The 12804-nt window shown below is 38.1% G+C and overlaps 1 protein-coding gene across 5 annotated transcripts in view; it reads right to left on the bottom strand.

Moving 5' to 3' along the window:
- The window catches only part of MRE11 (MRE11 homolog, double strand break repair nuclease), a 78493-nt gene that overhangs the window by 42147 nt on the left and 23542 nt on the right, over positions 1-12804 (bottom strand). For 4 of the 5 annotated variants that reach the window (XM_035722919.1, XM_035722916.1, XM_035722917.1 and 1 more), the window contains 6 exons: positions 12022-12207; positions 10968-11139; positions 9638-9718; positions 5418-5544; positions 2981-3081; positions 1190-1363 (listed from right to left, as the gene is read on the bottom strand). In XM_035722919.1, coding sequence (XP_035578812.1) covers positions 1190-1363; positions 2981-3081; positions 5418-5544; positions 9638-9718; positions 10968-11139; positions 12022-12207 — 841 coding nt within the window. The remainder of the gene's footprint in view (positions 1-1189; positions 1364-2980; positions 3082-5417; positions 5545-9637; positions 9719-10967; positions 11140-12021; positions 12208-12804) is intronic. The other variant, XM_035722918.1, reaches the window with a different exon arrangement.

Genomic DNA, 12804 nt, shown 5'->3' with positions numbered 1-12804 from the left:
CTAATTCAAAGCACTAAAATCAAAATCAAAGGGATTGAGTTTTAAAAATCATGTTTTGTTCTGCTTAGAGGGAATCTAGAAGACACAGAAAATGATCCCCTATAATCCCATTACCTGAATATAACCAATGATAATGTTTGGAATATTTTCTTTCATTCTTTGCACGTACACACACACTCACATATAAAATAAAAATCACTGGAATCATCGTGTATATAGTTTTAAATCTATGGCATTCTTTCCCCACATAACAGTGAAAATACTTCTCCACGTTCTTCAAAAGTGTTATTTTTAATAGCTGCAGAATATCTAGTGTGTATGTGCCAACATTTACTTCATCATTTCCCACTGCAGACAACACTTAGATAAATTACTCCATACACAAATTTCCACCTCACTTTGTCTTGGGAAAGGGCTGAGTTAAAGGAGAAATCTTAAGCCTCTTGATGAACACTGACAAACTGCCTTTCAATGCAGCAGCTCAAACTTGATACTCCCAATAGCAGCATACTAAATACTCTCCTCAAATTGCTGTCACTCTGACAAATAAAAAATACATGTGAGTTCCTTTGAACACCATTTTCATATGCTTACCATTTGTTTTTCTTTTGTGAACCACTTATTCATGTCTTTGTTCATTATTTCTATTGAAATGTTTACTACTTTTCTTAACATTTACTAAGATACTTTAATATTATGAGTATCAACCTTTCTTCTGCCCACATACAAGTATGTTCTCCATGTCAATACATTTTGTTTTTTGATAATCTGACATACAAACATTTACAATTCCTACGCAGTCAAACCTGAAGAGCTTCTCCTCTGATCCTTCCACTGCTTTTATGCTTAGAGATGAATTTGAATTTCTAGATGAAATTCAAAATCTCAAACAAAACTTACTAAAAAATTGAAAAGAACAGAAGTTTTCATCCTGTAAGGTTCATTTTAAAGCATTTTCAAGAGAAGATCCTATCTATGGAGAACAAAGCTAGCATTTAATGGATTTCAATCCTGTTTTAAGATTCTGTTCCAGACCTTTTTACTTTAATCCTCATTTTACAAACTCAATTTTACAGATGAGGAAACTAAACAAATCAAAGAAGTTAAACAGTAGTTTAATAGAAAGAAAAGTCAAAGCTACTCTTAAGGAGTGAGTGTCTAACTAGCTTCTCCACCCCAAATTGGTTACCTCTTCATCGATTTTATCTTCTACGGCATCAATATGACGCTCTTTAAGAAATCGCTGTGTTTTTTCCAACTGGTATTTCACTAATTCCTCTATGGCATCTTTTTCTTCCTTGTCCACAAATTCTTGTACTGCTTCACCCATTCCCCTTTCTGTTAGAAGTGAGAGCTGCACATTCTGTAAAAGAGGTACAAATCACTGGATGCAGAAATCAGTATCTATTCCTTACCAAATAATTCTATATGAGCAAGGAAAATCAGAGTATAATGTTACCAGGGGAAAAAGACAATAAAGTTATCTAGTTGAAGGGAAAACAAAACAAAACAAAACAATGGACAGTAAGTAAGCCTACTAATAAATTTTATGAGCCAGAAGAAGTCAAGTAAAAATAAGAAATGGGAGTAGTTTTTAAGACAGGTGGGAATGCAGAGGACTGAGTGGTTGTGATGTAGAGTCCTGAAATGGTAGCTGATGATTAAGAGATTAGGTTAACCAGTGTAGTGGGCAGAGTAACAGCCCCCTAAAGATGTCCACATCCTAATCTCTGGGCTGTGAACATGTTACACGGCAAAGGAAAACTACGGTTGGTTACAGATGGAATTAAGGTTGCTAATCAGCTGGCTGCACAATCAGGAGATTACCAGGGACTGTGCAGGTGGGACCAGTGTAATCACGAGCATCCTTAAAAGTGGAAGAGGGAGGCCAAAAGAGGGAGTTGGAGGGAGATCAGACTGGGTGGAAATGGCCAGAGAAATGTAACACTGCTGGCTTTGGAGGTGGAAGGAGGAGGCTGTCAGCCAAGAAATGTGGACACCTCTAGAAACTGGAAAAGATAAGGAAATGGATTTTCCCCTAGAATCTCCAGAAAGGAACACAACCCTGCTAACACCTCAATTTTAGGCCAGTGAGACTGGTGTCAGATTTCTGACCTACAGAACTATAAGATAACAAATGTGTGTTTTTTTTTTTTAAGATTTTTTTATTTATTTATTTGAGAGAGAGAATGAGATAGAGAGAGCATGAGAGGGGGGAGGGTCAGAGGGAGAAGCAGACTCCCCGCCGAGCAGGGAGCCGGATGCGGGACCCGATCCCGAGACTCCAGGATCGTGACCTGAGCTGAAAGCAGTTGCTTAACCAACCAGGTGCCCCAAATGTGCATTATTTTTAATTATGAAGTTTTATGTGGAAATTTGTTTCAGCAGTAATAGGCAATTAATAGAACCAGATCTAAAGTGGCACAAACTCATGACAATGAAGGTAGCCTTACCATCCTGTGTCTGTCTTAATAAAGTAGTTCTGAAATTACATCTAGATGCAAGAGAGGTAAATCCTGGATTCAGAAATATGCAGTAGAGGGTGTCTGGGTAGCTCAGTTGGTTAAGCGACTGTCTTCGGCTCAGGTCATGATCCTGGAGTCCCAAGATCAGAGTCCCACATCGGGCTTCCTGCTCAGCGGGGAATCTGCTTCTCCCGCTGACCCTCCCCCCTCTCATGTGCCCTCTCTCTCTCTTTCTCTCTCAAATAAATAAAATCTTAAAAAAAAAAATGCAGTAGAGATAAAAAGAGCAAAACAACAGTAACAATAATAGCCACAATAACACCATTAATTCAGCACTGATTTTTCCTGATGAAGAGCAATCAGAAGTGAATGTAATTAATTGCTGTCCCACTTAGTTCATGGAAACATTGTGAGGATCTCTTTTGTTTGAAATATCAATTATACATATCCCAAATTAAAGTCGGTTATCCTCAGAGAGCCATTCTTCAACATGTAGGCTATAATTAAGAAATTACCTTCTCTGCAGTCTGAAAATACTGTTTTACAAGGTCTTCTACTCTTAGGGTTGTTCCTTCTGAAGGTTTTGTGATGAGCTTCCCAAAGTTGATCTCTTCTCCTAGAAAAAGGAAGTCCGTAGAAAAATAGTAGCTTCTGTGACAGTGTAAAAGTGCCCAAACTCATGGCAGGTTTGGTTCAGTACAGGAGGTATGGCCAAACTTGATTAATGATCAGCTTGCTCAACATGGCAAATTTTAGGCAAAAACATGGCATTATTGCTAATAGCCACAGTCTTTTCCTCAAAACGTCTATTTCTTTTCCTATTCCAAGTCTTGGCTCCTATAGCTGTTCTCAAAGGGTGATCTTCAGACCTCTGTTCTCCAAGACCATTTCAGGGAATGTTCAGGACCAAAACTTTTGTAACGACACCAAGATGCTATTTACCTGTTCCGCTACATTGCCATTTGCCCTGATGATACAAAAGCAATTGTGGGTACAATCGCCGGTTCCTTATTATAAGTCAAGGCAATGGCTTGGAACTGTATAACACTCACCACCACATCCGCACAGCTCAAAGCAAAACAAAGAAAGCCAGTTTCACTTAAGAATGTCCTTGATGAAACTGTGGAAATTATTCATTTAATTAAATCTCAGCCCTTTTTAATACTGTGTGAGACAAATGGGATGTGTGCTTACAGCACTTTTGCTGCATTCCTAAGCAGGAGAGCTGTCTCACACATAGTAGGTAAAGCATACGGTGAGTACAGGAGGAAGCCAAGAAGCCAAGGGTCCAGGACCTATTCTGCTAATAACCTTTGTCAGGGAAACAAATATTAACTGTCTAGCGGATGTTAGACCTGGCCATGAAAACACAATGGTGAAAAGACAGGATCCCTGACATAAGAGCAAATGATTACAATAAAGGCGGGAAATGCTATGAGAGGTAAAAACAGAGAGTATGACACACAGAGAAGAAATAACCTAATTCTTCTCAGGGAAGGTTGAAAATAATGTGCAGGTATCAAATGCAGCTACCATTTGAATCAAGACTTGCAGAATGAATAAGATTCACTAAGCAAAACAGGAAAAAGAAAAAACTACTTGAGGCAGAGGGAAAACTATGTGCCATGGCCTGGAGGGTCACACACAACATTCAGTGTGTTTCTTGCAAAGTGCTGAAGACAAGTGAACGGAAATCTTTTTCAAATCTCAGGACAGTAGAATTAATACAGCTTCCTAAGTACAATCACTATATTTTATGATGCCGGATACTATGTTTAGACTATTTACACACATCGTATCATCTAATCCTCACCAGGATTCTATGAGGCAGGCTCAGTTATTATCCTGATTTCACAGGCAAGAAGATCAAACAGAGAGCTCATGTAAATTGTACAATGTCACACAGGTACTTGAGATGTAGAGCTGGCCAAAATAACAAAAAATGCTTTCAATAAAACACGCAAAAGGGTTATTGTTTCCATTTAGCAATTTATGTTTAAACCAAAAAGGAATCATTAGAACAAAACTGACTATGTACGAAACTCAAGTAACAACGTACCAGTTCTATATTCTGTATTATTATGAACAGTACACCCATAAAATCTCAAGGGATTGATAAGCATGGACAATTAAAGTAAACCACTATCAATAAGTAGTTAAAATTCATAGCATAAGAAAATAATTATCTGATAAGGATTTTTTCCTAAAACAATATTTTATGAGTTCCATTTAAATATCTGGACGAATGTTTCAGGTTAACAGCACACAGAATTTGGTCACAATTTGAAACTGAAAATCGAGGCTTATTAATAAAAAACCTAAGTAGCTTTACCTATAAAACAAGGGCCATATTTTTCTATAAAAATTCTCTGCATTAATAGTTTTAGAAGAGGCTCTTATTTAACATGATCAACATTTCTTGTGAAAAAGCACTATTTCAGCGGGATGGCCTATTTTTATAAATGCACTTAAAATAAGGGCAATTAGTTTTTATGAAATTTAATTAGGAATTAATTATCTGATCATGAGAAACATCAAATTATGAGATACTTCTTATTCCAAGACTGCAGTCTTCCTAAATCCCTATATACTCAAAAGTTGAAATATTTGATGCAAAATTTGAGTATATTCTCTGAACACTAATAATGTATAGTCAATAATATATATTTTGAGCAATAAATCTTTAAAGTCTGTGTGCACTGTTACTCAGCAGCACTGTTTTTAAAAACTGTATCTCCAGAGAAAGCCTTCCCTTTCTTTACTGTTATCCAGATTTAAAATGATTGCTATCTAATTTTCAGAAGACAAGCGATTTAATTATTCCAACTGCCAGTTTAAGGTATCAGAAATAATCATATAAAAATATTTTCATCATTTTCTGTTTCTTTTACTAAAGACTGATTTTTGTAAGCCCTATAAAAAGTATTTAATTTGTGAAAATAACTAGCTTACCCGTGTTTTTCTTTTGTTCTTTATGTCTGAAAAAATGGATAACATCTTTTGGATTAGCTACCCGATCCACAAATTTCTGGCTAAAGCGAAGAACACTGAAAGGCTCAAAACCTCCACTATAGTCCACCTGGAAATACAAAATAAGCTATGAGGCCTAGAAACAACAGTTTACCAATTTCATTATTTATGTTTATGCTCAATACTTTAAAGCTAATAAATGTTCTACAAGTCATGTTAAAGATCATGATGGGTGTTAGACCTTTTATTCTGTTGAGAAAACAAAGCTTCAAAGGTTTATGAGCTTACACGAGACATTTTGCTCAATGGACCCAAGATACATCAAGAATTCCCACAAGCTCTGAATGTTTACATCCCCCTATGATAACATTAAGATAAGAGCCTAGGTACCAGGAGTACCACCAGGAAAGGAGGTGAAATTTCTAAACATAAATACTTAAACTTTCATAACAGAAAGAAAATTCTCTCCTAAAATAAAATGCCAGCCCTAGATGCATTAGTTAATTGGACTATCATCTTAGGGGTATACTTTCACACTAACAAAGACATGCTGGAAAAGTCATGCAGGAAAAGAATCCAATGTGTTAGCTTTGAGAAATGATTACCTTCAAAGTACAGTATCTATTTAGAAGTCACAGTCCCTCTCAAGGCAGGCTCTTTCTAAGTTAAGAAATTTATAGTCATACAGAGACCTTTCCAAAGAGAAATGCATACTACATTTTTTTTTTCCCAAGAGATAATAATCATTTCCCTAAACTAGCTGTTCTAAAGATAAAGACTCTGGGAACCAGCATCGTACTGCATCACTGGCCTATCCAGATTCCCCTAACCTCCACCCAGTTTACACTCTTCATCACACTTAGCACGGGCTGGCATTTTGCTGCTACCTATTTTTTATGTCTCTCCTCACACTTCCACCTCCCATAAGCCCCATTAATTCAAAACCTCCTCTGTTTTATCATCACTGTGTCCCCTAGCATGCAGAACAAAATGTACTCAAAAAGTATTTGTTTACTGAATCATAAAATTAGTGAGAGCCCCCTAGTTGATACAATGTACTTTTGGACTATTACTAATGAAAATACCTATTCTTTTGTTTCATGAATGATTTAATAATTCACTGTGTTTAGCAAAAGGAGTGTCAATTTTCTATTTAACTGTACTTGGTTCTAATGGTATTAGGCAGACATGGATGAGAAACATGGGATCTTTTGCCCAGATAAAGAGAACTATGTGGTTCTCCCAAAGCAACTATGTATTACATCTCTACAGCAACCATGTTATAAAACAGAAAATGCTAAATGCTCAGGTTATTGGGTCTCCCCAAAACTCTTCTATACATTTTATCAATGATACTCCAGCTTAGGTTGATTTGCAATTTTCTGCTCCCAAGAGTCACAAAACTCATTCACTAAGCAAACTTTACTGAGGAGTCCACAATTTGCTAGGCACTCTGCTAAGGGCCAGGGATACAGCCATAAGAAAGTATAATCTTGGTTGTCAAGAAATTCACAAGCTGACTGGGAGGACAAACATGTAAATAAATAAGTACAAGCAGAATAGGATTGGTACTTAACAAGTACATACAAAGCAGACCGAGGGCACAAAGGCAGAAGCACTGATTCTGAAGGGAGATCAAGACAGGCTCTTGGAAAAGGGGAAAGCTTTAAGTGGATGTTGAAGGAGATGCTATGGAAGGAGAGAAGCACATTCCACACAGCAGGATCAACATGGGCGAAGGTACAGAAAAGTGAAATAAACTCCACTGAACCCAGGGAACAGTAACTTTTAGTCTAATATAGCTGGAACTTAGAAGGTTCTGGCAGAAAAAGGAGGTAGAAGCCAAAGAGGTCGGTTTTGACCAGGTCATTGTAAACCCTTGAATGCCATGCAAGATTTGTTCCTATTAGCACTAGGGGATCATTAAGTCATTTTCAGCAGGAAAGTCATGCAAGACTGTGTTTTACAAAGATGACTTTGGCATTAGTGTAAAGAGGCTAGAGGTGGGGGGGGGGGGAGGAGAAAACTGAAGGCAGAGTCAGAAAGGAAGCTGCATTTATAGGCCAGATAAGAGAAAATCAGGGTTCAACTTCAGCAATGACAATGGGATAGACATAGACAGAACGGACCAGATTACTTACTGTGCAACAGGTAATATTTAATTCATTTTGATCTTGTAAATCTACGAGGTACAAACCAAGGGACAAAAGATCCAACTGTTCAAGATCATATAGTAACCCAGGCATTCTGATTCTTGACTATACCCTTATCTTCACACTATATTATCCCAGAATTTCTCAAATTTTAATGTGCATACAAATCTCTTAGGGATCTTGTTAAAATGCAATTCAGTGGGTCTGATATAGGGCCTGAGATTCTGCATTTTAAAAAATTTCCCGGGGTGCCTGGGTGGCTCAGTTGTTAAGCGTCTGCCTTCGGATCAGGTCATGATCTCAGGGTCCTGGGATTGAGTCCCGCATTGGGCTCCCTGCTCAGCAGGAAGCCTGCTTTTCCTCTCCCACTCCCCTGTTTGTGGTTCCCTCTCTTGCTGTGTCTCTGTGTGTCAAATAAATAAATAAGATCTTTATAAATAAATAAATAAATAAATAAATAAATAAATAAATAAATAAATAAAAAATTTCCCGCATGAGGGGCGCCTGGGTGGCTCAGTCAGTTAAGCTTCTGACTTGTGATTCTGGCTCCGGTCACAATCTCAGGGTTGTGAGATCGAGTCCCGCATTGGGCTGCCCACTGGGCACAGAGTCTGCTTGGGATTCTCCCTTGCCCTCTGCTTCTCCCTCTCTCTCTCCCCCTCCCTCTCTCTAAGTAAATAAATAAATAAAAGGAGTAATTGTTTCCCAGGTGATGTCAGTGCTGTTTTGATTATTCCTTGAGTACCAGGCTTTGGGGCGCTGGGGGGCGGGGCGGTGGTGGTGGCTCTTGGACCTCAAGGAGATCTAAGCTGGAGGTAAAGATGTGGGCATCATCACTCTATAGGTGGTCCTTAAAGCCATATGCCTAGGCTGAAAAGAGGGCTAAGATAGAGGATGGGTCAAACATAACTCGAAGATAAGAAAGCCAAAGAGTGATTCAGCCAGATGAAAACAAGCCACTCGCTTTGACAACTGAACATCTTTTCTACCTGAGCTGGTAGCGTCAGAGCCTTGTTTATAGTGGACTGAGGAACAGAATGTTAAATGAGTAGGAAGGGCTATGGATTTCCAGGGGTTTGGAAGAAAATAAAAGACAGGGGCAGAACTAATTGAAAGAAAGGCAGAGGCACAAAAAAAAAGAGGCCTGTTACTTTTTTTACACAATGATGGAAACAAATAGTAGGTTTCCAGGCATAGGAAGCGCTTCAATTTCTTTAAATTTTTTAATACTCTAAAATACTTAATTCTTTCCACATATTTCTCAAGCACTTGCTATATGCCAGAACTGTTCTGAGATCTCTGGATATATTAGTTAACAAAATTCACAAAGTTCCATGCTCTCATGGAACTTACAGTTTTGTAGTTGAAGACACACAATAACCAAAATAAATACATTGCATATAGCAGGTTAAGAGGATGTGTTGTGAAGAACAAGCAGAAGAGGGTAAGTGAAATCAGGAGTGCTGGTGAGAAGACATGGGGGTGCCATCTCACTGGGGGGCCTCACTGAACAGATAAGGAGGGGAGAGTGTGAGAGTAGAGCTGTAGGAGGCCACATGGAGTGAGGGGAGAGGGAGACTAAAAGATGGGTGAGACTTGACCAACCTATTAAATAGAACAACAGACTATTCAGAAAATGAAAAAAATAAGAAAAAAAAATTCAGGGCGCCTGGGTGGCTCAGTCGTTAAGCGTCTGCCTTCGGCTCAGGTCATGGTCCCAGGGTCCTGGGATTGAGCCCCGCATCGGGCTCCCTGCTCGGCAGGAAGCCTGCTTGTCCCTCTCCCACTCCCCCTGCTTGTGTTCCCTCTCTCGCTGTGTCTCTCTCTGTCAAATAAATTTAAAAAAAAGAAAAAAAAATCAAATTTACCAGAATCAAACTATGATTAAATCAAATCCTGACAGCTTTATTATTTCTGGTGCCAGATGGTGATTGCTTTTATTATTATTGTATATACTCTTCTTACTAATTTTTTTAAAAAAATTATGTAAACTGTATAGTACTATCCTCTGAAAATCAATAAAGTTTAATTTATCTACATAGGACTTACTCGTAGTCGTATAAGAGGCTTCTCTGGCTGTCGAGAATTTCCCAGACGTTCTCGTTCAGCATTTTCAAGCATTTCTTTAATCTCAAAATAAAAATATTGTCATGACTTGGGGGAAGGACACTACTCTAGCGGGCAGAGGTCAGAGAGGATACTGTTGAACACCTACAAAGCAACCTCCCACAACAAAGGATTACCCAGTCTAAAATGTCAGTTTTGTCAAGGCTGAGAGACCCGACATAGGCCTGACCAACCAATCCATTTTCCACCTCCCAGGGACACTCCAACAGAAAGCAGTACTAGGAGTTGATCTGGAATGACTGGGAAAACAGGCTCTTTCTGCTCTAAGGACTTTGTGAGTCTGGGGGCCACCCGGCAGACATACTGTCCTCAGGGTGAAGCTTCAGACAGCTACCTACAGAGCAGGTGTCATGGGGGCTAAACACAGAAACTGCAGTCTTAATGTGAGTTTTTGGGTCTAGTCCTCTTGAATCCAGCATACTCCAACTTTTCAGCTATGTGAGTTATATGTTGCCAGGAAGGCCGTGACACTGGGTGAGTGATTTCATCTGAGGTTCGGTTCCTCTTTCCATAAAATGCAGATGACAGGATCTACCTACCTACAGCACTGTTGAGCGGATTAAATGCAAAATGCTATCAACAGTGCCCAGAATATATGAGCAATCGATGAATATCAGTGATAATTATAAGAACTACAGCAACTACAAGCAATTAATGGTATTAAGGTGTCAATTTACACGTTATCAAGTGCATCTAGGCAACTTCGGCAGCAGCTCTAGAATTTCTCAGAAGTTCAGGGGTGGCAAATCTGCATGGAAGGTGAGGTATGGTACTTATGCGGAAGCTACAAGGCGCATAGCAGACACATTTAAAGATTCCATGTGGGGTAGCTTTCAGGCTGAAAGGGATGCTTAACAGAGATTATTAGAGATGCTAAGGCTTTCCTCATCCTCCACAGTATCCTCCACTCCCAATCAAAGCCACCGTCGGCTTTCCTAAATAAAATGAACAAATTATCAAATCAGAATAAAAACAAAGAAAAGATTATGTGTTAGATTTTTGAGGAAGAGGAATGGAACTGGGAGGGGGCTTAATTAAACAAAGTTTCTTCTACCTTTAACATTCTTCCATCTCCAAGATTTAAAAAAGTGTCTTTGATACAATTAAACTCATGGAACAGCATGCTTCCTTATGGGCTTCATGAGACTGTAACAAGTACAAAGACTTCTTCTACTCTATGGAAGTATTTAATTCAATGTAAATCAACTCTCAGCTAAAGCAGATCTCATTGACCTTTATCTAGAGGAATTACCTTCTCCAAACAGAAGCTCTGTATGGCCTGGGTTACTTTAGGATTATCTGGGTTAAAAATGTCTGGATGATCAGCCAGAACAATATCCTCCATGAAAAACTGCCGCACTGTGTGAAGAGGAATTTTCTGCATATTCATCTTCCTTCCTTTTATACGCAGCAAACCGACATGTCTGAAATGAGGGAAATGAAAGTCTAGTCACACTGTAAATTTTCTCGGAAAAATCTGCACACCGAAACTATTGTATCTGAGTTCCTACAAAATATTTCTCTATAAAATCATACTCTTAAAAAAATTTTAATGTTTTATCACCAAAAAAAAATGTTAACATTCTTCCCCAGAATAAAATCCACTTATCTCTCCCTGCCTAAACAAATATACACTTTAGTGAGGCAAGACAGACAGTAGGTAGGACATAATGTTACTAGGACTATGACAGTAGTATCGATGGTAGAGACTATCACACATATACAGATTACGTGAGTATATACATACACAGACATACATAAAATGAATTAGCAGAACTCTGAAGAAAAAAAGCCAAACTTACATTCCAGTACCATAGTCTTTAAACCTATTATTAACATAACAATCAAAAGCTGAGTGGATTCAAAAGGTGAAATCCATTATAAAAACTGGGCTTAATCACTGTTAACTACTTTATCATATAATTCCCCTAAAGAATTAAAAGAAATGAGATATGCTACAATGTTGCATTTATAACCAGAAAAATCTCAATTAAATGGCTTTAGGTGAATTGGTTTATAAATGGACTTTGTGAAATTAGTAATCATCATCCATAGCACTCTAACTTGAAATTTAACTGGTAAATGTGTTAGCCCTGAATATGTCTAATAAGCAGCAAAATCATTACCACCACTGGGACGCTATCCTGTTGAAAATGGCTTTAAGATCTGGGAAAATAGACTACACCAAATAACCAATCTTCATAAAAAAATCTATCATATAAAAAACCATCAGTACTTTGAACCTGTAGGATGATTGTAGCAAGAATTTTATTGTAATTGATTTGCAAAACAAAACAATTACTTACTTCTTTACAGCTTCTCCTGGGGAAAGAGAAGTAACCACTGAACTGCCAGGTTGTGATACATAAAAGAGTTGCTGTTCATTTTTGGTTGGAGCTATTTTACACTCATGTTCATGGCCCCAGATAACAAGATCAATGAAGTCATCCAAAAATTGTTCTGGAATGAAGTTAGTACTTCCGTGTTTACTCCTATACCAAGATTTTAAAAAATAAATATCAATGTCCAGAGATACAGAAACACTTCATAGTAAGTAAAGCTGTACAGACCTTTCTTTCTCTATTCATTAAAGCCTTATTACATCTCTTATTTGTGCCAGAAACTGTTCAAGGGTTTAGGGGTGCAAAGATAACACCTAATTCCTGCCCTCAAAAGGTTTACAAACTTGCAGGACACAGACAAGTAGGAGCCGCAAGAGAGAAACTGGTCAATTCTACTGAGAGGCAGATTGCAAAAGGCTTTATGGAGGGAAAGTCAGAAAAGCATGCACTCTATCAATAGTGTGGCTGAGCAGAATGAATGCAGGGAAGAGCTGGGAGTAAAATCAGAAAAGCAGCAGCACGAGCTCTATCAATAGTGAAACGTATAAATTGTTTTGATTATATATAAGGGGGGGGGGCGGCCAGAAAATGAAAGTGAGTTAAGTCTTTGTAGAATAAAACAAATTTGTAGAATAAAAACAAATTTCTAAAGATGTCCAGCCATTTTTTAACATGTCTGTTTACTGATAAGAATGGGAGTTAAGAATTTCAGTCTTACATAAGAGATGAGTTTTCAATACTAAATAA

Source organism: Zalophus californianus, chromosome 11 (assembly GCF_009762305.2).
Source record: "Zalophus californianus isolate mZalCal1 chromosome 11, mZalCal1.pri.v2, whole genome shotgun sequence".
Classification (NCBI taxonomy): Eukaryota; Metazoa; Chordata; class Mammalia; order Carnivora; family Otariidae; genus Zalophus; species Zalophus californianus.
The sequence above is the reverse complement of the archived record's forward strand: the minus strand, read 5'-3'. Positions and strand labels throughout refer to the sequence as shown.